The 27,589-nt window shown below is 33.0% G+C and overlaps 1 protein-coding gene across 1 annotated transcript in view; it reads right to left on the reverse strand.

Annotated features, from left to right (window-relative positions):
- Positions 1-956: 956 nt before the first annotated feature.
- Positions 957-27,589, reverse strand: part of LOC143075176 (phosphatidylinositol 4-kinase alpha-like) — a 71,872-nt gene continuing 45,239 nt past the window's right edge. Inside the window, exons 35-48 of the mRNA XM_076250513.1 lie at positions 26,891-26,956; positions 23,169-23,433; positions 21,391-21,523; positions 20,950-21,075; positions 19,182-19,235; positions 18,394-18,514; positions 8,299-8,428; positions 7,714-7,784; positions 7,039-7,111; positions 6,093-6,246; positions 5,472-5,576; positions 4,609-4,734; positions 2,666-2,946; positions 957-2,126 (exon numbers count right to left, since the gene is read on the reverse strand). Of these exons, the coding sequence (XP_076106628.1) occupies positions 1,901-2,126; positions 2,666-2,946; positions 4,609-4,734; positions 5,472-5,576; positions 6,093-6,246; positions 7,039-7,111; positions 7,714-7,784; positions 8,299-8,428; positions 18,394-18,514; positions 19,182-19,235; positions 20,950-21,075; positions 21,391-21,523; positions 23,169-23,433; positions 26,891-26,956 (1,931 nt within the window). The 3' untranslated portion in view covers positions 957-1,900. The remainder of the gene's footprint in view (positions 2,127-2,665; positions 2,947-4,608; positions 4,735-5,471; positions 5,577-6,092; positions 6,247-7,038; positions 7,112-7,713; positions 7,785-8,298; positions 8,429-18,393; positions 18,515-19,181; positions 19,236-20,949; positions 21,076-21,390; positions 21,524-23,168; positions 23,434-26,890; positions 26,957-27,589) is intronic.

A 27,589-nucleotide genomic window follows, 5' to 3' on the forward strand; every position in this document is an offset into this window, starting at 1 on the left:
TTAACAAGACACAACATGACATAAATATGTGAGGCTAAGACGCTGTTATTGGTAATTAGAATATCAACACTCCTTGTAATCCTTTATTGTTAATTAATTAATATGTACTGTCAGAGGCATAAGGATTAAAATTTAAATCCTTGATCATCAATAGATTAACATGTACTGTAATAGGGATGATTAAAAATTATTTCAAATGATATTTATAACAAGAATGTGTCCTCAGTACACGAATGCCCCACTCGCACTATCATTTTCTATGTTCAGTGGACCGTGAAATTGGGGTAAAATCTCTAATTTGGCATTAAAATTAGAAAGATCATATCATAGGGAACATGTGTACCAAGTTTGAAGTCGATTGGACTTCAACTTCATCAAAAACTACCTCGACCAAAAACTTTAACCTGAAGCGGGACAGACGGACGAACGAACGAACGGACGAACGAACGGACGGACGGACAACGAACGAACGAACGCACAGACCAGAAAACATAATGCCCCTCTACTATCGTAGGTGGGGCATAAAAAATAAATAATCAATTTAAAAAGTGATTTTAATGTTTAAGATTTTATTAGCTTTGAACCATGATATACAGAATTATTTGCAATTGCATCCGTATATGATTCCTTCATTAAGTTAACTTTGTTGTGATTCTAGTTCGACAAATTCAATGATAGATTGACAATAAACGGGGAAAAAAAGACAAATATGAATGAGCTTGCTCACTACTTTTGTTCCAAAATCAAACATATCAGATGGACAAAGCACCAAAATTACACACACCAAAATAAAACACATGAATTTCGAGAGAAAATCACCAAAATATCCTGACACAAACATTTCCCAATTTACATTACTACCCCTTAATGTTATGACATGCAATCCTTAAAGGATATTATATTAATTGTTTCCCTGCCTATATATACAAGATTTGGCTAGAAAAGAGATTATAAAATGGATTTCTGATGATTTTAATAAATAAGTTAATACATTACAAATTACATGAAACACATTCAGCATAACAACAAAAGAATCAATATAAAATAATCTATGATTTATCCATTAAAACAAAAATAAAACATTTATCACATGAATTAACAATTTTTCTACACATGTGACAACAAAGAATAATGTAAAATATCTAAGTAAGTAAATCACCTTTTCATTATTGAGCTGTTTCAGAAGATTTAGAAGAAAATCATTAGCAATAAATTTGTAATATGAAAATATGAAGATGTTAACAAATAAGAAAACTTTATCGCTGAGGAATAAAATCGAAGACGGAAATAATCTGACCATATCAAAATCTGTCAATATTCCAGGTTTACAATATTACTGACATCAGCTAAAATTAGTCAGTATTTTTAGTCAATAATACTTTTAACATTAGTTAAAATTTCTGTCAATATTCAAGGTACACAATACATTTCAAATGGTGTTTTTTTTCAATTTCTGTCAAAGTAAACAACATATTTCTAATGTTAGTTAAAATTTCTGTCAGATTTAACAATATATTTATAACATAAGTTAATTTTTCTGTCATCATTATAGGTAAACAATATATTTCTAACGTTATTTAAAATTTCTGTCAAAGTAAACAATATTTCTAACGATATTTAAAATTTCGGTCAAAGTAAACATTCATTCACCGTAATTTAAAATTTCTGTCAGAGTAAACAATATTTCTAACGTTATTAAAATTTCTGTCAAAGTAAACAATATTTCTAACATTCTTTAAAATCTCTGTTAAAATAAATAATATATGTCCTATTTTACCAAAAGGTTTTACACAGGTGCTAGTTTATCAAACAGAGTTTAATTTCCTACTTTAGTTAAAATTTCCAGCAATAGTCTACAAGTTCTAGGTAAACAATATTTTTCTATGATTATCACAGTACGCTAATAAGGGATTTGATTCTGTACCCACTGAATCATGTCGTAAGACTTTGATCTAAAACTTAAATAACATTTCTTTATAATCCCCGTCAGAAAAGCGGCTGCTTCTCTATCACTTTTGTCTATTTGAAGTCTATATTTCAGTTGTTTGATTGTCTGGCCTCTGAAGCATGGTAATCCTGTATCTAACATCAGTGATACAAGGGAGACAATTTCTTCATGGTAAGGCCTGCAATAAAATAATTAAATAACCTGTTTATTGACATGTTTTATCTTGCATTTAAGAATTATTTTTTTAAATCTACCTTAAGAATACACAACTTAACTGGATTTTAAATGTTAGAAAATGTCCCATGCTACTTTGTAGCTGTAGAATTTTTGGTAGTCTTTTCCTGTTTGAGAAATGTCTGGTGGTAACTAAGAAAAAATATGGTTCAGGATTGCTGATCTAAACAGTTTCAGGATATTTCACCATTAATGATATGAAGGAGTGTGGCATGACCCTCAGGGCCAAAGTCTACAGAGATCTTATCATATCAATTAGGAATATATTTTGTTTACGCAATAATAAAATATCACAACATGACCAACAACAAACAATGCTGTAAATAAATTCTGATTAAAAAAAAAAGAGATATTGTGATTCTTCATAAATGCATAAGTAATAAAAAAAGAAAAGATTTTTTTTTTTTAAAACAATTGAATACTTAAACCTAATGAGTACCTAACTAGTATTATTGTAATCATTGGTAATAATAAAATACACACCTAACAGCTAAATATCCTTGAACACATAATTCTAAGAAATACTGAAACGGTGGCGCCTCCATGTTACCTCCCATTATCATAACCATTTCATCTGTTAACTTTAGATCTGGTTCCCAGCCAAGATTTCCTCCAGGAGAGCTCTCAAACATAAATCCAAAGTCTATATGTATCATGTGACCCTGCTTGTTCAACATTAGATTTCCATTGTGTCTATCTTTGAATTGTAGTAGGTAAGAGACAATACTATATCCAGCCATACTTACAATAAAATTATGCCTTGCCTGCAAGAGAATTATTGTTTTGACATGTTTAATTTAATACAAGGCATACTTAATCATAAAATTAACAAGAAGTTGCACAAAAAGCCATGCAAACTTTGTCTTTACTCATAATACTGTGGAATTATTAATTGTTGTGAACGATTTTCATGGATTGAGGAAACTTGTATATTCGTTGATATTTGATTTTATGGTTTTGCCAAAGTCTGCATAGATCCATTTAAAGTAATTGAAATTTGTTGGACATTTTAATTCTTGCATGTTCTCGAGGAGACAAGAAATCTGCATATGGTATCCATTAAATAATGATGAATCCACAGTAAGTGTACATCCTCATACTTTGGTCTTTCATTGATAGTTGTTAAATGCAATCATACTACAACTTCTTGTTTTTATAAAATAAATATAAAAGGTATAGTTAAACAACAGGAAGTGATTGACAAGGTGATCAAGTACACAGATTAACTGAATATCATTAAAGTCCAGACATAATACCAGATAAAGCATTAGTAATATGATAAACCAATGAATGACACTACATCACCTTTAAGGGCATACGATACAGTTTTGATCCCATATTGGAATTTTGATGAAAATTTGCATATAGGCTATTTTATACCTGATTAAATCAAACATGTAATAAAATATATAAAATTGAGAAAGGAAATGGGGAATGTGTCAAAGCGACAACAACCCGACCATAGAGCAGACAACAGCAGAAGGCCACCAAAGGGTCTTCAATGTAGCGAGAAACTCCCACAACAGGAGGCTATATCTTCATGTGCCCATTTTTTTAGGAAAATGAGATCGAAATTTCAGATATTTGCACAAAATTCAGATTTGTGGACTTATTTTTTCCTTTCGAAAGATATATATATAACTTTTTCATTTTAAAAGATAAACACAAGCTGGTTTTTGTGGTTAAATTACCTGTAATTTCTGTTTTATAAAAATGTTATTTAAATTCATGCATTTTATTTTTACAAATATGTCATATTTATAAAATATTCATGAATGTAGAAAAAAAACATCTTTTTTGCTGCATATTTCTCAAATTTAAAAAAATTGCACTATTGACACTTTCTTGAAAATTGGTACAAAAAATCTTTATACGTAACCAAACCAAATTTCGTTTTAAAAAAGAGGTGTCAATGAACTCTTTTTCAAATGAAATCAGTTTGAATGATAAAAATCAGTCAAGAAATGCATCTTTTCCCGATATGTCACAGTTTGACCTCGCAAAAATAACATTTAACGTTAGCAACGTCATTACCTGTATTGTATACCCTTAAGTCTTAAAAGCTTCAGTCCCTTATTTTACTAGTAACCATAGTTGACTTTGTCTATTGTCCAGTCAGCTCATCTTATATGTATTGTTGTTTTCCTAAAGATGTATTTCCATAAAACTCGCAGACATCAATGTAGGTTATTTGTATTCACATGTTTTTGTGCTGAAAGGCCGTTATTCATTGTGTGTTGTGTAAAAGGCAGATTTACCATCAAATCTAGAAATTCCTTCAGTTTGTTGTGACATGTATCTTCATATTTTGTTTCACATTCATTCATGAATCTATGTTACTTTGATGAGCCTTTTTCAAATATTTTATGTTTGCAATAATCTCAGATGTTACACTTGCAAATTTATTTTGTACCACTGTAACTTACATTTTGGAATTCTAATGAGTATTCTTCACCATAAGTCTGGATAAAATACTGGTGTAAAGTGATATCTGTTTCTTTACCAATCTGATCACGTGACTTACTATCTGGTACCACTTCTATAACACCACACTGCAATAGAATGTTATCAACATACAGTCACATCTGCCTAAACAACCACCTGTATTGAGGAACTCACTATTGCATTGAATTGATATTGGTACTATATTTACTGTCTTACAATGCAGATCTACATGGATTTCTTTTCATGCATGGAATCCATGAGAAGTACTTAAATATGACCCTGTACACACGAAATGTTATCATGAAAACAATTAGTTTTCTGGTAGTGACCCTAATAAACAATAACTGTTTCATTCACAGTCCCATTCTTAACAATGCCAAAGCTGTTTAAGTCAGGTTTATCCTAATATTGCAAAACATTTTGAAGCTGCTTTCATTCATATCATTGGTACTCTGACGAAGTTATATCAGTTGACAATCAAACCACATCTCCTTATTTGTATATAGTAGCATGTATTATAAGCAACTCAACAAGGAAAATCATCTATCGGAAACTAGTTTATGGTATACAAGCTAAATCTTATGTTGCAATTCACTCAACAAAGTTGTATCCAAACTCAATTATTCTGTATTTATATTATACTCTTATTGGTTGGATTTTCACAAAGAAATATAAGTTATATAGAGGTTCCTCAGAAGATCTCAATATTGTTAAATTGTAATATGCAAACTTAAAGGAGCACATTAATCATAGTTATTGCCAGAATCTTTCAAGAGTGAGTAAAACATGCATTTTAGTCAGAATTGTGGTAGGGCATACACTATCAAATAACACCTGAACTTACCCCAGGAGCTGTTGGCACCACCCTGTATGGTTTCAGGAATATCTCTAGACCAGACTGTTGGAATACATTCTTAAACATCTCTATAAACTGAATAGCTAGAGTATCCTGAAATACAAAAGTAGAACTTATACACATGTGCATTATTAATTTTTGTCTGTTTGACATATTTGTCTCCCTTTTATCATTTCGTGATAAAGCAGGCTGGTAGAAAGAAGAATTGAATAAAGTATCGATTTCCATGGTAAACTTTAGAAACATTATGCAATTTGCCTATTTCAGAATATATCCATACATGGTATATATATATCAGCATATTTCCGCTTCTGGTTTTGATAGAGGTTTGTCCCTTTTAAAAATGAGTCCATTATATCTTCACAATGTTTTTTTGACATTTCATGGCCTTGTAAAATGTATTTACAAGAAATGTTGGTGTATATTAAAACTTTACAGTAAAAAAGTCTACTGTAAAATTAGCGAAAAAGTATACAAAAATGATAATATTATTATATACTGCATGGTGTAACTTGTTTTATATATTGTATACTTTGTCCATTTACATATAGTATGATATGGAAGCTTGCCAACACCAATATGTCCGTCATGACATACACCTAAACTCACCTGTCTTATATCATCACCCACTTTGAATATACAAGCCTGCCAATATTCACTTCCCATGCTGACATTGATGTTGTGACCTAAACCAAGTTCCTCTAATTTATTGACACCACATCTTTGTACTTTGAAATTCGCCAGGAAAGGTGCTTTAGCAGCACTGAAAAAGATTAATAGCATTTTGTCGTCATACTAGACTAAAGGCCAACTAGTGCAGGCTTGTAAAATATAGGATCCGAGACTGTAAAAATCATATCTAAAGGCCAAGAGAATTTAAAAAAAATACCAATTGAAAAATTGAGCTCTGGGCCTTTATATTAAAAGGTTATCATGAAAACTGATGTTATTTTTGCCATGTGGTATGTAATAGCATGAAACAAACAACAGATCTTAAAAAAAATACAAAATAATCACTTTCAATTAAAATTGAATAACAAAACAATTTAAAAAAGAAAGCCAACTATTACAAAACATAAAAGTTTCAAAAATCAAGATCACTTCCCTGTATTGTTTGTTTGGTATTTTTGTGATGACTTTGTAAGTCTATGACTTATTTCTCCTCTTTATTCCACACAGAACACATGGACGTATTTACACATGTATGCCAATTTGTCTGCCATTTGAATACTTAAAGTGTAAATACATCTATCAAGGACACCTTTCTGTACACCTAACAGAATATTATCTTACAGAATATTATCTGCTCTTTTGTTCTCAGTAATGTCTGTAAAAATGTGTGTAAGTTGTGATTATTGTAACAAATTGGGTGTTGTCATTTTTTTTACACTGAAAGTAGGAGGAATGCAGTGTTATCATCATATATTGTTCTTTAGGCTGCCATTTGACCTTTAGAAATAGTCCCCTCTCCATGTTATCTTCTAGTACCTGTAGACTGAACATAGGATTTCAAAATATATTTTCTAGCAAATAATGTAATGCTAAATGTAATCACCTTTGCATGGGAGTTCCAGAATTATAGTCTATATCTGTTACAATAGCTTCAGGATTAGATGGTAAATAACATCCTGAAATAAAACAAAAAGTATACAATATAAAAAAGAAATGTGGTATGATTGCAGATACAAATTTTCCAACTTATGTCTGTAATTTAGGTATAAGCCGAATATAACCAAATGTTATGATACCTAATGGTATGAACTTCATATTGTATGTATTCTAAAGGTACATAATTAACAAAAATACTAAGGTGACTGAGATGTGGAAATATGGTCACTTGAATTTTCCTGATTAGCAGGAAACCGAATGCTGATAGGGGGTTGGTTGTGCCTCAATCCACCTCTGTTAAGATTGGAAAATTTCAATCTGATGCCTTGTGTAGAAAGAGGGCCAGGCACCCTATACATTGAAAGACCTATACAACATATTTTTTATGGTTCTATAGGTCTCATGTTGAAAGGCAAAAATCATGTCACTATTAAATGAAACTCTCTTTCCAGTGGCAGTCAATTTCTCAACCTTCTCTCTTTTTGGCTCATTTGCTGGAACAACCAATTTGTACTCGTCCTGAATATTCATGAAGTATTTTTTTTTTTGAATTCAGGATAGAAAACTACAACAAACAGTTGCCAGTTGACATTAGTAAAGGAATAAAGTGTTAAATTTGTACCAGGTCTCAGTTTTACTTTCTTCAATTCATCTAAACAAGCCTTCTTCCTCTCTGGTCCTTTTGGAAAGGGTCTAAAATAAACAAAACAATGTTTATGTGTATAAGTTACAATACTAGAGATATTCACTCTTTTAAATGAAAAGTAAACAAAACTAAACTACACACTCCAAGTCTATATTAATGTTATTCTAGATATGATCGTTTTTGGTATTATTGGAATGTAAAGAGTTATCTAGATTAAGATACTTAAATCCTTATTTCAATATTTTTTGAATAATTAAGGCATTTTTCATTGTGAAGCTAAAATGATGAAAATTTTTGACATGAAAATGAAAAATGCAAAGAGCTATTAGTTTTGATTAATATATTCTACTAGTTGATCTGTAGAGATTACTTAAAATGTAAATAGTGTCAAACAACATTAATCCTTCTTACCTATTATTTCTTTATATTATCCATCAGTGTGTGTACAATGTTAATCATTCTTACCTGATTCTACCTGATATAGAGGTAATTTCATCAAAGAATTCAAACTCTCTCTCATAAATCTCTAATGCCAGTCCTGACAACGTTATTCATTCTTACCTGATTCTACCTGATATAGAGGTAATTTCATCAAAGAATTCAAACTCTCTCTCATAAAACTCTAACGCTGGTCCTGACAGAGATTTCTTTATATTATCCATCAGTGTGTCTAACAAATCACCAATATCCTCTGTAAATACACATAAAACATGTGTAATACAAATGTGTTCAACATGTGAATGTGTTATTTACACATGATTTATCAACATACTAATACTCAAATAAGCATATACATGTAATTTAAACTTTGGACTCATGAAACCTTAACTGTATTTGTACGCAGAATAAAACCAGGTGTGCTGCAGGGCTTAGCTTTATACTACCACAGAAGTCGAACCCTGAACAGTTTGGGCAAGTATGGACACAACATTCAAGCTTGATACACCTCTGAATTTGGATTGCGATAAAATTTTTGACATAATATGAGTTTCTGACACAAAACAAATGTCAAGATCTTACAAATCTATTGCGCAATACTGTGCAATTAAAGATTTCTTCTTTTAACTTTTCAAAAATTCGGAATTTGAGAAATTTGAAAAAAAATTAGAAACACCTACCATCCCCCTTTTTTCGCAATTAGTCCAAAACCTGACATTTCTTTATACATAATATACAAGAAGTGTAAGGGAAGTCAATCTGAACATACCCAACATTGTATGTTAAAGGGAAACTTCGCAAAAAAATCAAAAATTGATATTATGTCCATTCTATATAGAAATGCTCAAATTTATAGATATTAAAGTTTTATTCCGCTAGATAAGAGATCACCATCGATTTTAAATTTAGAGTATCAATTCTCTGCGTTCCGCCATTTTGTCGTCTTCCCCGATTAAAAATCACAATATGACTATAAACCACAAAGGACCAAAACTACAGTAACCGATGTAGTCGTAATTGTGTGTCGATATCTTGTCAATCGTACGGTTGTTTTATCTGACAAACTAACTTGATACGGAAAATGTTCTTATTTTTTTTAAATAACCATAGTCTGTTATTTTTAAACTGTTAATATTGGAATTAGCTAAAAAGTCAAAGTTTAAATCATAAATAAGTGTTCCGTGAAAACTGTTTTCGTAAATCTAATTCGTTTATAATTCTTTAAAGTAATAAATTTTATTCAAATAAATTCGTATCTTCCCTCATCTGATCACCAGCATGACTAAAGGTATTACTCCCAAAGGTATTGTGAGGGGTGTGAGGCGACACGTCCAGGTATTCAAGCGATTTCCTGTCGGGCTTGCAAGTTCATGCATCGTTTCACTTCTGTAGGTATTGATCAGTGTACACTGCCGATAACTTATAACTCTCCATTTTGAACTATCAGGTGTATAATATACATCTCTGTCTTGCGTGTCCGAAAGTGACATAATATACTAGTCATTACTAAACTCATACGCTTGTTTATAAATAACATTACTGGTGTAAAGAATATTATTTATAAAAATATAAATAATACCAAAAAAAAAAAGATTTGATAAAAGAAAAATCTATTTACATTTTTTTTCCAAGGTTTAATTTGGGAAAATGTAATATATACTCGTTGTAAATAGTAAAGGACAGATTGGAACATACCAGAAATATTGATTTGAAAAAAAATGTACGCACTTGTCGACGATTCATTTCTACGCCTGGATAGAAAGTTACGGAGCTATATCGCAACTTAAAATATATACATGCATACATTGAACATAAGAAAGAAACATACATTTTGTGTAAATTGGGGTAACAGTTTTGTAAATAGACTAGTCCACGAATGCCAACAGTATGTAATCATCGAATTCGATAGACTATTGTATACCAAAAGAAGAAGAAGAAGAAGAGGACCAATTTGATTTAAATACAGGTCGATATAATAACTTGCTTCGGTTCATCGAAGTTATGAACATAGTAAAATCACAAATATATATATCAATTAGATCGTTCTCCAATAAAGGAAGAAATTCGACATCATCACAATTGTTCCGACATTCATGTAAAACATATGCAACTGGACGTACACTAATAAACCCCAAGGGATGTGAATATTTTCTAGGAAAACTTTTGAGTATTAAAGTTTCAAATTGATTTCGGGATTTATTTTCTTTCTTGATATTCAATGACAGCAATTTAAAGAATAAACTGCTTGTCCGCTTTAGGGGTATTCTTGCCAGTTGAACAGACTTATAATTACATTCAAAAATAGGAAAATTAAGATGACATTAAATTCGTTGTCTTTTTTTTAAACATCGTTGGTCAAATAGCTAAAGTATTATTCGTTGTGAGAAGAAGACTATTTTAATATATTAAAGGACGCTCCCGATTATGAATAAATTTGGTTGACGTTTTTCACACTAGAAAAGAATTTCTATTCGTAATTTTTCGATTCCATTCCAAGAGGATCCTTAAATTTCCTGTCAATTTTTTAAAACATCTTTTTTTTTCAAATAGCTGAAGTATTCATGCATGCGTTGTGAGATTTAAAATATTTTGATGAGAACATTAATTCCTAAATAGGTAAATAAAGATCGCTTTGGATGGACTAAATTATATAATTGCAATCTGTTTGAAATATTAAAGGTTGGCGATTTTAATTTAAAAAGGTACAATTTTTAGTTCATACACTCGTGTTTAGAAGGCTATTTTTATTTATAAATTTATTCAATTAAAATAATTCAGTATTTTATCGTTACAAAACTAATCAGAAGTCATAATTCATTTAAAAGTGAGCTTATGCAAAATATATAAAAATATACAACAGCTATCCAGTTATTGTGCGACCTTATTTCTCCCGTAAATTCATTTTAATTCTTTTTCTTACATTTCTGTGTTTATAACTATAACTGACTCCCGTATATCATTCATATGAAATGTTGTTCATACCTGAAATGCTGAACCGTGATGCCTAGGTGTCACTGAATGAAGATCAAAAGATTTGAATTACATAATCCTAATCTTTTAATTACCTTGAGTTTAACTACGCATTCAACATTCACTAAGTGTCACAAATTAATACACATTTAATTTCCACAGTACAAGCAAGTGAAAATGTTTTCTGGAATGAAGCAAAAAGTTCAGAATACAAACATGTATTTTTTAATACACTATCGATCGTGTCAGTTTCATATGTTTGTTTAAAGTATTTGAAGAAAAAAAAATCATAAAAATGTTCTATTGTATTATTTACTTTAATTACTAGAATTCGTATAAAAAATCCACACATGAATCCTACAATCTAATTTAAAAAAATGCATGGCTATCACTTACTTTTCGTTGGTTAATAGCTACACCAAAAGTCGTCGATGCGCTTTAAATAGCGTTATTAGATGGTTAACGAACAAGACTTAAATGAGATTAATTTCACTCCCGGCATGCTCAAAGACTTAAACTACGTCACATAAGTCAGGAAGTTTGATAAAATAAAATTAATAATTCCCAATTTTCTCCTTTATTACTTTTTATATCAAAATAAAACTTGGTGAATATGTTTTTTATGGTATTATGAACATAATAAGATGAAAAGTGAAAAATCGCGAATTATCCCTTTAAATGTTTTAGAATTACCTCCCTTACACTGCTTTTAAATTGATTTAATTGTCCATTGACTAGAAATACCTAGTTTTATAGCTATAAATACGTTACCATCATAAATTCTGAGTGTAACCCCAATTGCGTCATAGGTCAGATGGAAAATCCCAACTAAAAATAAACGTACTCTCACTGGTCCGGACATATACCCCTGTTTGCCCATATTCTTCCATTCAATTTCCATCTGCGACATCGGTCACACGTGCACATCAAGTTTTACAGATTCAACAGAGAAGTGTTTAGTTTTTTGAATAGCTTAATTGCTTTTCATATATATTGTGTATTTTATTGGAAATATATTCCCTTGTTTTGTTTAAATTTCTAAACAAATTATTTAAAGTAAAATTTATTATGGACTTTAATTTGAATAGTCCGTATGTAAGTATTCCTGGTTCGGACTATCTCTTAGATGGGTCACTACCTTTAAGTCCCCCCCAAACTACCAGTACATTGACCGGAGTTTCGACAACGGTGTCTGGTATTGCTACCTATCCGACCCTTTCACAAGGTTCGGCCATGCATTTTGGGGGGGTACCTACGTCAACTTCGGTGACTCATACTTTATCTAGGTCTGTTAATTCAGCGGGTACTATTAGTTCTGTCCCAGGTACAGCTATGGGCTTGAACTTGCCAGGTTCTAGACCCCCATTATCCTATTGTGGGTATATGCTTCCCAACACGGGCACACAACCTTTACCCTCATGGTCTCAGCCACCTTGGCCACAGTCTTACCCTTATGGTGGGTTTATGCCAAACCAACCTGGTTTTTGGCCTTATAGGGACAATTTCTATGGTCCCCCTTCTGGGGTAGCTACTGCACCACCTTTAGCTCCTGCTCTACCCGTAGCAGTATCTTTGACTTCTGCAGTAGCTCCTTCTACCACCGTACCTGACTCTCAAGCTTCTAGTTCTTCTCATGGTACTCAGGTTTCTGATCATGCATCACCTTTGGATGGTTTACAGAAGTTACTTTTAGACTTTGGTGAGTCTTTCAAGGCTGAATTTAGTACTCTATCCAGTCGTATGACTCTACTGGAAAATAGAGTTTCTTCTCATCAACCTTCTCCAGCTAAGTCTGTAGAATGTGATGAGAGGGAGGATGACGAGCTTTCTGTTTCCCCTGGGAGTCATGAAAGGGCTTTCCTCACTGATGAGGATGTTGAAAGTTCTTCTTCTCCCAAGGTATCGAAGACGGCCCCTGAGCCTTCTTCTAAGTCAGCTCAACAACCTCCCACCAAGGAGACTGAGGATCCTCCTTCCTTGAAGGATCTTAGGGATAAGGTGTATACCTTGATGAGGGATGAAGCACATATCCCTTTTCTCTCTCCTTCCAAGCCGAAGAAACCTTCTTCAACTTTTGAAGCTTCCTGTGGTATTTCTCAGGATACTGTGACTTCTCACAATTCTTTTCCTGAATCTGGCCATATGACTTTTGCTTTACAATTTATTAATGAAGGTATCGCTAATTCTGCTAGTGAAAAGGTTGCTAATAACAATATCTCAGGATTTGGAATGTCATCCTTTTCTGATCAGGTTAAGTACAAGGATTTTGATATCTTTGATTCTTCACTGGGTAGACTTGTTCCCAGTTGTGACAAATCTATGTCATCTTTATTGGGAAAAAAGCCAGTAGATGGTCTTCGTCTCACTCAACCTGTTTGGTCAAAGACTGAGAATCTCCTTCGTAGTGCTTCTCAAGTTCTTGGCACAGCCGAACATTTTCTAGCTGCAACCGGACATTTGCTTAACAGCGAAGATTCGGTTGTTCCAGCAGAAGTACGATCCTTCTTACTTCAACTGGATAAAGCTTTAGGTTCATCTCAGTTGCTTTTAATGGGTTCTATTGCTAATTGCACCCTATCTAAAAGAGCAGAGTTTCTTGAAAACATTTCTATCGCTGAGCCTTTGAAAGATTCTTTACTGAAATCTCCACTCTCTGACAAGATGTTTGGTTTACCCTTACAGCGGGTTCAAGAGGAACTCAGCAAAAACCCTCCTCCAGTCAAAGTTAGTGTACAAGTTACTAATGGCAAGAGGTCGGTTAATGCTACATCTAGTTCTAATAGTACTTCTGCTTCAGGTGGTCCTCCTTCTTCTGCTAAGAAAAGGAAGAATAACTACGGCAAACCGCAGAACAAACCCAATAACTCAGGAAAAAGCTCAGGTAAGCCTTCTGGTGGTTTTAAGGGTTCCAAGAAACCTGGGTCTAGTACCTAGGTTCTTGCCCCCTCGTACGTTATTGACAGCTTCCCCAGGGGAAAATTTACAACAAGTTCCTCAAAAATCAATACCAGTAGGGGGGAGGTTAAGTTTTTTCCTAAATCAGTGGAAGAAAATTACCTCAGACTGTTATGTGCTGTCAATAATTCGAGGGGGATTAACACTTCAGTTCAAGAACCCACCTCCTCTATCTGCAGTTCCAATAAGTTTGTCTCATACACAAGACCCAGTCAAGTGTCAACTTCTATCAGTAGAAGTGGACACTATGTTACAAAAAGCTGCAATAGAGGAGGTGTCGATCTTAACTCTGTCTCCGGGATTTTATTCCCGTCTTTTTCTGGTTCCAAAAAAGACCGGAGGAATGAGGCCAGTCATAGACCTATCTATTCTGAACAAATTTCTTATTGTTCCCCACTTCAAAATGGAAACAAACAGATCCATCAGGGCTTCAATCCTTCCAGGAATGTGGACTACTTCTCTGGATCTTTCAGACGCGTATTTCCACATTCCCATTTCCAAAACTTACAGGAAATACCTTCGCTTTGTTTGGAACAACAAAGTTTTCCAGTTCAAGGCTCTCCCTTTTGGCCTGTCTACAGCCCCTTTGGCTTTTACCAAAATCATGCAGGCAGCTATAGCTCACCTACATTCCCTGTCTATTCAGATTCATTCCTATCTGGACGATTCCCTTCTCAAGGAATTTTGCCCAATCAAATTGAGGGTTCAGACAGACTTGGTCATCAATTGTTTTCTGTCCCTAGGCTTCCTTATCTCTTGGAAAAAGTCAGAGATAATTCCGTCTCAAGACTTTGTTTTCCTGGGAGAACATTTCCTAACCAGTGTAGGCCTAGTCCTCCCACCAGAGGAGAAATTTACAAAACTATGTCAGAAAATACATTTATTCCTGACGGTTCAATCAGTCACAGCACGTCAATTCTTGCAACTTCTGGGTCTATTGAACTCTCTGGCAGATGTAATTCCATTGGGACGACTTCACATTCGTCCGCTTCAGTTTTATCTGCACAAGTTATGGATTGCAGCTTCACAAGAATGGGAAGCATTGATTCCAATCACTCAGCCTTTATTTCCACACCTTCAATGGTGGTTAGTACGGGAAAATGTAATGAGGGGCCTATGTCTGTCCCCTCAAGTTCCCAGTCTAACATTATTCACAGATGCCTCCACCCTCGGTTGGGGAGCATATCTGGAGGGGCTTACAATCTCGGGAGTCTGGAGTCCAGATCTTTTGGAAGAGCATATCAATATATTGGAAATGAAAGCAGTTCTGTTTGCACTGAATCATTTCAAAATGTCTCTAAAGAATCAGTCTGTCATTCTGGCCACGGACAACACAACAGTTGTAGCTTATCTCAAGAATCAGGGAGGAACTCATTCACCTTCTCTTTATCAGATAGCCAGAGACATTCTCCTTCTGTGTTTTCAACTCCAGGTTCATCTAGTGGTGAGACATATTGCGGGGCACCTCAATATTCTAGCCGACACTCTATCCAGATCCCTTGCTCCAGTAAACACGGAGTGGGAACTACTTCAAGTAGTTTTCAAAGCTGTGACTCTTCATTGGGGGTCACCTCAGATAGATCTGTTTGCGACCAGTCTCAATCACAAACTTCTAACATTTGTGTCTCCGGTTCCAGATCCAAAATCTTTTGCAGTAGACGCAATGAGCCTATCTTGGAAAGGAATGTTCGGGTACGCCTTCCCTCCTTTCAGGTTTCTCTCCCCAGTACTTCAGAAAATAGCAGGGGAAAATTGCAAGATCATAGTTATTGCTCCAGCATGGCCAAAACAGTCTTGGTTTCCAGACCTTCTGCGCCTATCATGTGCTTGTCCTCTGGTTCTACCTCTGAGACCAGACCTTCTGTCTCAAATCAAGGGCAAGGTTCTTTATCAAAATCCAGAAAAACTTCATCTACACGCCTGGCTTCTCTCAGGGTTAGCCTCAGAAAGAGAGGTTTTTCTGAAGGAGCAACCAAGCATCTCACAAAGTCTGTCAGAGACTCCACTAGCATTGTCTATGATGCAAAATGGTCAATCTTCTCAGATTGGTGTAGTGAGCGGGAAATTGATCCTTTCCAAGTCACTGTACAACAATTAGCAGACTTTCTAGTTTTTCTTTTTGAATCCAAAGGATTATGTCCCTCTACTATTAAGGGATATAGATCAGCTATCTCAAGAACTATTCATATTTCTGGTGGCCCAGATTTTGGAATCAATGAGCATATTTCTCTTTTGGTTCGTAGTTTTAGTCTTGAAAGACCAAGACAAAAAACTTTAGTTCCTAAGTGGGACCTTGGACTAGTTTTATCCTTTTTAAAACTTCCTCCTTTTGAACCAGCAGAAACAATAGATTTAAGGTTTCTTTCCTATAAATGCTGTTTTCTTTTAGCTTTGGCTTCTGGACGGAGAAGGAGTGAAATCCATGCCTTCTCTATTTCTGATGCTTGCCTTCGATTTAACAGGGATAAATCTTCTGTTACTCTTTTAACGGATCCTGCTTTTTTGGCAAAGAATCAGATTCCAGATAAGGGTGCAGAACCAGTTGTGATTCCTGCACTCCCTAGCGATTCTATTTCTGTACTTTTATGTCCAGTAAGAATCCTATCTATTTATCTGGAAAGAACGTGTAGTTTACGTTCTGTTTCTAACTCAAGACTCTTTATTCCTATTAAAAAAGGAATCTCAGATCTTTCTGTTAAAACTATTTCTACTTGGATATGCAAATGCATATCTTTAGCTTATGGTTCTTCTAAGGCAGAACTTTTAAATAGTTTTAATGTTAAAGCTCATGATGTTAGGGGTATCTCTACATCCTGGGCTCTGTTTAACAGTGCATCTTTAGAAGAGGTACTGTCTGCAGGTTTCTGGAGAAATGAGAACTCTTTTATATCTCACTACCTCCAATCTATGGCTACTTTTGCCGAAAGTTTATACTCTCTTGGACCTATAGTTTCAGCACAAAGATTGAACTTTCCTCCTGTTTCTTCTGTTACAGGGGATTCAGCTTTACGTTAGATTCTGTTACTCAGAATTTATGATGGTAACGTATTTATAGCTATAAAATATTCAAATTTTAAAGTAAATTTGGATTTTATTAGATAAATACTTACCATCATAAATTATAGGTCCCACCCACCTCCCCTTCATCCCCTTTCCTTATGTTTCTGTCTTGAGGAAATTGAATGGAAGAATATGGGCAAACAGGGGTATATGTCCGGACCAGTGAGAGTACGTTTATTTTTAGTTGGGATTTTCCATCTGACCTATGACGCAATTGGGGTTACACTCAGAATTTATGATGGTAAGTATTTATCTAATAAAATCCAAATTTACTTTAAAATTTGAATATTTTTCCCCTTTTTTGCCCCTAATTCCGAAACATTTTGAGCCATAACCCCCCAAAGTCAATACTAACCATCCCTTCATGGTATGGAAACTTGTGGTTTAATTTCAGAGAGATTCATACACTTAAAGTTATTGTTTCAAAACTACAAAAAATATTATTTTGGGCCCCCTAATTGGCCCCTAATTCCTAAACTATTTGGACCATAACCCCCAAAATCAATCCCAATCTTCCTTTAGTGGTATTGAACCTTCTTGTAAAAATTTATAGAGATCCATACACTTAAACACAAGTTATTGTCTGTAAAGTAGAAAAAAAGAAAAATGCTTTTTTTTTGGCCCTTTTTTGGCCCCTTATTCCTACATATTCGGAAAAATTAACCACAAACTGAATCCAAGCCTTCCCTGTGTTATATGACGTGATACCATTATACGACCAAATCAAATTTAATTTTTGCGGTCGTATAAAAAAGGTGTTTGATCGTACAGTGAATGCAAATTAAAATACATTTAATAACAATTCACCAAACTGTGATAAATGAGCAAGAGGTGCTGTCAATTCATTTGTTTTTGTTATATACCAATTTTTGTGCATTGAAAAAAAAATTTCCTCGATATTTGATTTTGATGGTTTTGCCAAAGTCTGTATACACACCTTTTAAAGAAAATGTGCACTTCATTGAAAATTTTAATTCTCAGTTTATCATGTTTATTTGTACCCACAAAATCGCAATGTTTTTTTTCATTGTTGAAGGCTATACACTTGCCTTTAATTGCTTTGGTAGATAGTTGTCCAATTGGCAATCATACCACATCTCCTTATTTCTATAAAGCTCAAGTTGTTTAAACATAAAAAATCATAGGTTTTGTACAAATGCTTCCTGGACCTTCTGAGGGATATACAGTCAAAGTCACCACCATGACTCAATGTACCTAATACAAACGACTTACCATCTTTTATTGTAGCCTCTTCATCAGTAAATTTGTTAGTTTGCATGTTCCATAATAACTGATGAGCCAGTAACTGAGACTTCTTAGATACCCATAAAATAAAATCTGTCACATAGCCCATCTGTAAAATAGATAAAATACTTTAAATCAATTATTCTCAACATATGTATTAATAAGTTTCTGTCATCAACAGGGATGATTAAGACAATGTGAAACAAGAATTACTTATTGAGTCAAAGTAAGGAAACAACTTCTTACCTCGATAAGCTTATGGTACAATGTCCTCAGCACTTGAAACAAGGTATTTGCATAAAAATGTTGAGTGAATAGTGAGTGATTTCCAATATTTTTAGTAATTCCTGTTAAAATGTTTTATATACTGTTACTACAGCTAAAAAAATTTAAATGGGAGTAACCTCAACTCTCCCTTTTTATTATACCTATCTGAACCATGAATTATTCATTGTTATTTATAAGTGCATGTTTATCAAATTTTTCTTCTGTGGAAAAATACTAAAATCACAAAAATACTTAACTCCCAGAAAAATTCAAAACGGAAAGTCCCTAATCAAATGGCAAAATCCAAAGTTCAAACACATCAAACGGATGGATAACAACTGTCATATTCCTGACTTGGTACAGGCATTTTTCTTATGTACAAAATGGTGGACTGAACCTGATTTTATAGCTAGCTAAACATTTCACTTGTATGACAGTCACATCAAATTGTCTTTTATACATTATTTATCTCTTTAGTCACAATTTCTAATAAAACCGGCTATACTTACAGTATCAAACCTTAACGCCTGAACAAGTTGTGGAATGTAAAACAATAAAGACTCCTGGAAAATATAGAAATAGACATTGTCAAATAGCAATATTACAAAGACAAAAACGAAGTCAAACTGTTGAGCAGTATGTGAGTAATGTACAAGTGTTACAGAAATATATGTTGGACAAATAACATATGGACCAATAAAGAAAATGCAGTATAGTCCTACTGGAATAATCATTAGTATAAAAAGTAACAATTTTACAATGTGTTCATAACATATTAATAAATATAATTTATAAATAATTTTCACTATTAACACTGAAATGAATCACTGATGGACTGAAATTGAACTGTGAGCTACTGTTTACTAATGATTTCCCTCAAAAGTATTCACCTAACAGATAGAAGTTCAGCATATATATAGGATGTGAACATTTTATACATGTATATATGTTATGTGTAAGAATATATAAGTATTTGGTAAAACGGAAGTTGATGAGTGATAAATGTGAAAATGCATTTCACAATACAGGTATGGGCTTTGCTCATAGTTGAGGGCCTTACAGTGACCTATAGTTGTTAATTTTTGTTTTTTTTTTGGTGTTTTGTGGAGAGTTGTCTCATTGACAATTATACCACATCTTCTTTTTTATATTTACATAACGTCTGATAACAAATCACAGGAGGCTGACATTTTTAGTTTCTATGAAAAATGAGACAAAATTGAATGGACACAGACAGAAGAATGAAAGGACAGACAGACTGACATGGGTCAACTAATATACTGTGGATTCATTTTTATTCGTGGTATACCAATTTTCGTGGGTTTCGTGGGTCACAGCGAACCACGAATTTAAGAATTCAACGAAGAGTAATCCCGAGAAATGTGTATGGAGTCGGATGTTTAGTTCCGGTTATGTTATGCAGTTCTAGTATAGTGTTGACTAGCGATAAACATTGTAACATAACACATGTTTTTTATTGAAAGAAGATACAAGTATTTTGATTAAATCTATAATAAATATATCGAATATCAGTGATAATTTACTTTTTAAAATTGATTAAAACTGTTCATGGAAAATAACTGCAAGTTGTTAATTACCGTGTCATAGTTTGGTTTACCAGTGATTAAAAATCAATAGGATTAAGTACAGGGATATTGCCCGTAGGTAATATTGTTTATGACAGGAACATTTATTTTCACACCTTATACTTATATAACTGTTTATTATATCGTGATTAGGGAAATGAGCTTTCAATCATAAAGTTTTGAATGCCTTATAGAATTCAGACAATAATTTATAAATTGTAAAACAAACAAATAATTAGTTGTCTCTGTCAATTATTGTAATCGAAGTTATCAATGAACACTTTAACCTAGAATGACCAAGCGAGGATTTTGACAATTCAAAACTTTTTCAATTAATTCCTTCTTTTTTGTTTCGTTTTATTATTGATCAAACCAAGGAGGTTATATGATCTCCTAAATCAAAAAGAAATCCACGAATTACGTATCTATTTTTTTGTTGTTGTAATCAGCGATCCACGAATTTACGTATACCACGAAACGTCTTTTTTTCTCTATCCACGAAAATTGATACCCATGAAAATAAATGAATCCACAGTACCCTTCCTTTTGAAGTAGAGACATAGTTAGGTTCACAATATGTCAGGTAGCATAGGTACAAATATTTGTGTTCACAAACAATATTTTGACAAAATTTTGGGAATCTTGACCTACCAAGCAATAACATGTTAGCAAATATTGAACAGTCACTTACAGGTTCGTGAGTTCTGAGAACTCTAACAGCATACTGAGCAGTGAGTGGATGTGGTGGATACTGTCTGGAGAAGTAAGACAAAGCATTCACTGGAGAAATCTTACACCAGGTCAATATGTGCACTATCTGGAAATATAAAAGTACAAATAAGCTTTAATTGTTGACACAATACAAAACAGCATCAAGTAGATGCTTTTAAGATGTTCTTCAATATTCAATATAAGCCTTTGAAATTACTACTTATTTTAAGAGATGTCTTTCTGGCGACAGTGTGATTTTGAGTTGCTCTATCATAAATAACCATTCTTCTTATGTCAGAATTACTGAAAAAAAAGTATAGAAACTGGTAGAAAATATCTTCATTTTATAGAAGATTCCTTGTTAAGAAATGCGGAATAACATTGAAGACACCTTATAGTCAAAGTAGTTTGATATACTGACCTCCTTTGCCTCTGCCTCTAAACTCTGAGGAGTAACTAGGAAATGTACAGCTTCTGGAATGTGACTAACAGCACCAGGATTTAACCTAACTAACCTCCGAACTTCTCGACTCACCATTGCGGAATTGGTAAATCTGAAATTTGAAAACAATCAAAATTAAAGACAGAAGTGAACCAACAACTGGTAAATTTTCTATTTGAATAAAAAAAAATTATAGACAGAAATAAACACCTGGTAAATCTTCAATTTGATAGAATCTTTCAAGGGGCTTTACCAAGATAATTTATTTCCTGAATGAAATCAATCTTTTCTACTTTCAAGAGACTGAAGTCTTTTTTAAAACTCTTCAAGAAACACAGATTTTGATTAGTGCCCCGTGACCAATCAGCAGTTAGCTCCATTTTACAGAGATATGTTAATCAAGAGCTAATTCCAAATGATCGATTGAAGATTCATATTCCTACATTTTGTCCATACCTATATTTTGGCATTGCACAAGATCAAGTGTTTTCTCTGGCTGTTAATGACACTAAAATTGCATGTTGGATGTAAACCAATTGATATTTTTGTCTTAGATACATGATATTTTAGTTGTCATATTGGATTTGGGCTAGCTTTAAGTACCAACATAAACACTCAGATCTGCAATTCATGTCTTTAGTGTTTTTGTTAGTCAATCTTACCTAAGAGGCAGATAAACAGCTAGGAGAGGAGAAATATCCCATGACAGCCTCACATGCTCTCTCCATGTCTTACCTGAGAGGCAGATAAACAGCTAGGAGAGGAGAAATATCCCATGACAGCCTCACATGCTCTCTCCATGTCTTACCTGAGAGGCAGATAAACAGCTAGGAGAGGAGAAATATCCCATGACAGCCTCACATGCTCTCTCCATGTCTTACCTGAGAGGCAGATAAACAGCTAGGAGAGGAGATATATCCCATGATAGCCTCATGTGCTCTCTCCATGTCTTACCTTAGAGGCAGATAAACAGCTAGGAGAGGAGATATATCCCATGATAGCCTCACATGCTCTCTCCATGTCTTACCTAAGAGGTAGATAAACAGCTAGGAGAGGAGATATATCCCATGATAGCCTCACATGCTCTCTCCATGTCTTACCTAAGAGGCAGATAAACAGCTAGGAGAGGAGATATATCCCATGATAGCCTCACATGCTCTCTCCATGTCTTACCTAAGAGGTAGATAAACAGCTAGGAGAGGAGATATATCCCATGATAGCCTCACATGCTCTCTCCATGTCTTACCTAAGAGGTAGATAAACAGCTAGGAGAGGAGAAATATCCCATGATAGCCTCACATGCTCTCTCCATGTCTTACCTAAGAGGTAGATAAACAGCTAGGAGAGGAGATATATCCCATGATAGCCTCACATGCTCTCTCCATGTCTTACCTAAGAGGCAGATAAACAGCTAGGAGAGGAGAAATATCCCATGATAGCCTCACATGCTCTCTCCTTGTCTTACCTGAGAGGTAGATAAACAGCTAGGAGAGGAGAAATATCCCATGATAGCCTCACATGCTCTCTCCATGTCTTACCTGAGAGGCAGATAAACAGCTAGGAGAGGAGATATATCCCATGATAGCCTCACATGCTCTCTCCATGTCTTACCTAAGAGGCAGATAAACAGCTAGGAGAGGAGAAATATCCCATGACAGCCTCACATGCTCTCTCCATGTCTTACCTGAGAGGCAGATAAACAGCTAGGAGAGGAGAAATATCCCATGACAGCCTCACATGCTCTCTCCATGTCTTACCTGAGAGGCAGATAAACAGCTAGGAGAGGAGAAATATCCCATGACAGCCTCACATGCTCTCTCCATGTCTTCTCAATGATTGGCTGATTTAACCACAATGTCACTTTATCATCATCAGGGAATTTCCTTTCTGGGTTGTCCAATGGATTATGCCAAGTGATCATAGAATCTATCAATGAGGCAACAAATGTCAGAATGAGGTTTCTCTTTTTAATGTATTCCTTCACATAGCCTGAACTGGTATTCTGGGACTTCCTGGTTCCACCTTAAAATAAACAACAGCCATTTTGTTTTAATTAGGATTTTTTTTTTAGATATACTTGTTTTTCAATAAATATGCAATAGTAATGAATACCAGAATAAGATTTATGATTTCTATGTACTTATAAACTATACGAGAATGCTTAGTACAAAGCATTGTCAAAAAGAGAAATTCTGCTATTTATTCATTGGTCACATGTATATGCGTAACTATCATTAAAGTTTATGAATCTTAACATCAGTGTTATCTATCATAAATAAGTTCAGAAATGGTAACAACAAACTTTTTTAACCTCTATTTTTTTATAGAAAATTGCTTATTTTTGTTTGTTTAAGGGCAAGATTTATCTACATTTCAGTCGAAAAACTCCCAAACAGTTCTTTCGTCTTTTAAAACAAAATATCAATCCAAAACAAAACTCATGCTATTCCACTTCCCATGCACTCTCACCACTGTCATCTTGATTCAGTAAATTTATGAAAGGTCTATACTCATAAAAATCTCCATTCTTTAAGATAGAAATACTAAGTAATTGTTTTTGAACGAATTAAGTTTAGGAAAAAGAAATATACAAAAATGAAATTGAATATATTTTATCTTTCCCAGATAAAAGGACAATAACTATATATAAAAATGATTTTTTTTTTTGTTCTTTAAACCTTTTTATTAATTTCTTAGAGAAATTAAGGCTTCAGAGCAAATGCAACGTGATTTCCATTATAACTAAAACTGCCAAATGGCATAACTCTTGAATGATTTTCATAAAAATCTGGTATGAATTGTTCACATTAGAGCGCTAAAGATGCCATATAATTAATGTTTCCAAGGAAGGTAACTCTTTAAAAAATAAGCAAGAGTTAAGTTTGAAAAATACCACACACCAGTTAAACGACATGCAATATTTCACTCTCTACCTACAGAATTGCTAGGTCATCCATCATACTTATTATAAATATACTATTCACAACCTGATATTTTTTTATGTACCAAAACTTAAAGTGATAAGCAAAATTCCAGGCAAAATAACTTGACAAAGATTTATCTGACTTCCTAAATTTGCAATATTCCTGTCTATATTTGTGAATGGGAAAGTTCTAATGATAGAAAAATGCACCTTTAACAAGTTTGCTACCACATTCTGTTTGTGTCTGTCAGGAGCATTACGGTATTTGTAGTAATAAAAACATTGCTATAATTTCTGAATTTAAAGTAATTTGCACAAAAAAAACATCACCAAAAAGCACCCATTTTTCATGTTTATCAATAGATTAATAATAATAATATGAATCAAATAACATTAAACGATAAGTTTTCAATGTCAAATCATTTGGCCTGGAATTTTTTAAACAATATAACAGAGTAAATTTAATTCTGGTGCCTATATACTGATGCAGCAGTTACTCACTAAAATCTGACCATGTGTCAGGCACATGTAATAAATTAGCTGTAATCATAAGTATACTAATGTACATGTAATAGATTAGTCATATACTAATGTACATTGTAAGCGTAAAAGATATACTTTTGTACTATAGGTATATGTAAAAGATTCTGTGTAAACAAAAATATACTGATGAACTTGTAATAGGATAGTTGTACTTGCTTGCCTCTCACAAAAGGATTTATGATTTAATTTAATTGTAAGTATACTGAATTGTTTATGACTTACAATCAATTTTAGTCGTAAGTGTTTTTGTGAAATGCAGGCCTGATATACATTGTAAGCATATATAAGTTATACTCATGTACTATAGCTATATATGATGAATTGCCAGTATATAAACTGTATATAAACAGTATAATAACTAAATAAATATATTTAATACTCCTTAATAAATCCCCCTCTGTTATAAAAATACCTTTAAGTCATTCTGAAATTGAGGTTTCATGAAAAGTTTCTGACATTGCACATGCTAGTACAATTATCTTTAATGAACTGAATCTTGTCTCAAAAATTATTTTATTTTCTTATACACATTTTGATGAATATGAACAAAGCATTACAAATGATACAAACATAGAGACTTCTAATCATCTTTCTTAAGCTGACTTCCTTGATGCACCCATGCAATGACAGACAATGAATTCAAATTGAACTTCAACAGGCAACTTATGAACTACCCATTTCACTTCAGATGCAATTGGAAAAATACCATACCATGCAAAGCAAAGCAAAGCAGTCAGAAAATATTGTCACATGCTATATGATTTCATAAAAACGGAGGAAGATCAAAATGGTAAAATTCATTGCTGTTGTCTCAATTTAAATGTATGTAAAATCTAATCTTTTCTTTGTTTTGGGCCATTTTAAAATATTTATTGATTTTCGCCAGATTCTGTCATTCCCACTTTTTTTAGTTAAGCAAAATACTATATGATAACTTACTCTCATACATGCCAGTTCCTTACGAGAATATCTGGACCATTCAAGTTATCTTTCATAATGGAAGTTGATCTTAACTCATAAAAATTTGATTAACAGTAATTCTTTAAGTTTAAATGTTTATGGGAGGTCTGGCATTTTATAATTTTGTAAGTACCCTAATTTTGACTTGTTTTAATGAATTTTATTAACTTATGAACCAGGAATTATATATCAATTTTAATGGAAAATTGTGACAAAATAATCGATTGTCTTCACAACCTTTGGATTTATTTCAAAATTCATCAGTAGAATCAAAATTGAAATGACCAGTTATAAAATAGACACTTCATTGATATGTGTTTAAGATGATGCATTGAAATATTTAAGTATAAATATACCGATTACATGCGTTTTAGTAGTAAATAGCAGATGTACTTTAGATTTATAGTAATTCACTGAATCTAGAGAAAATAGGTGAAGAAAATCAGTTCAAATACTAGGATTGTATAAAATGTTGTAAAAATTCAATACAAAAGGTACAGATGACTTCGAACCCTGAGATTTGAGGCAATGGTAATTGAAATTTTCCAAATAATGTGGATTTATTATTATTCGTGAATACCTGTTTTCATAGATTTCAAGGACCAGAAATTTAATATTCAACATATCAATTGTTGCTTATAAGAATGTTTGCAGGATTTGCCAAAACCATGAAAAAATAATTCTCTTTCAATAAAAGTTTTCTGCAAAATAAAAGAATGCACAAAGAAACCAAATTCATACCTAGTGACTAAAAAAATGTTTTGACTTTTCCCTTTAACTTCAGTGATATACTATAAATCGTGCAAAAAAATGAAAGTGAATATTAGTTAACCATTGTTGTTTTACATACAATGAGCTGTGTAATGAATATGTATGAAATATTTGTCACTAGATGTAAAGCAACCAACAGATATTTTGAAATGAATTAAAAATTTAAGATTTAATAAATTGAGACAAAGAATTCAAAATCTGGAAATGCATTCAAAAAAACTTTATTAGACCTATTCTATTGTTAGAAGGGTACACATTCCCAAATAATTTGAATTAACATACGATTATACGGTTTGTTTACTGAACAATCAGCGATCCTATTTAACGTATGGTAAAGATCAGGTCGACCTACAAGTGAAACATTTATACAGGATTTATACAAAGAAAAAAGTATATTTTTAAATGATGAGTTCAATTGTTCAATATTAAAATAAGAAGATTATTACCACAATTCTTTTTTTTTAATTTAGACAAAATACAAAATACAAAATATTTGTGAACAAAATCATGCATACAAGCCAATTTTTATGAAGCAACAAAAAATAACACAATGTAAACTATAATAAAAATAATACAACGCACATATCTCAACATATACCTGCTAATCTTTGATGATATTTGTGATCATATGACATATACACTGTAGTACAAAAAGAAACCCATTCCAACAAATTTCCCTAATGATTGAAATACCTATACATATACTGCATAAATTTTTATAAAAAAAAAAAAAGCTTTTCATGCATTCCAACAAAAAGCCACATGCAGAACATCTCATCTTTTTGTTACCCCTAATCTCTATTCAATTTTTTAAGTGAATTTTCATGGATTTTATAAAAAATCTTTTAAAAGTCTAAACTTATAAGATCATATCCTATAATAGTTTAACTGAGAAATTTGAAATTTGTTATAATGTTAGTTTTGATCATCATTGTGGCATTGTATAATGATTCCTTCTACAGACAATTACTTGGTCATGGG

This window comes from Mytilus galloprovincialis, chromosome 5, assembly GCF_965363235.1.
Source record: "Mytilus galloprovincialis chromosome 5, xbMytGall1.hap1.1, whole genome shotgun sequence".
Classification (NCBI taxonomy): Eukaryota; Metazoa; Mollusca; class Bivalvia; order Mytilida; family Mytilidae; genus Mytilus; species Mytilus galloprovincialis.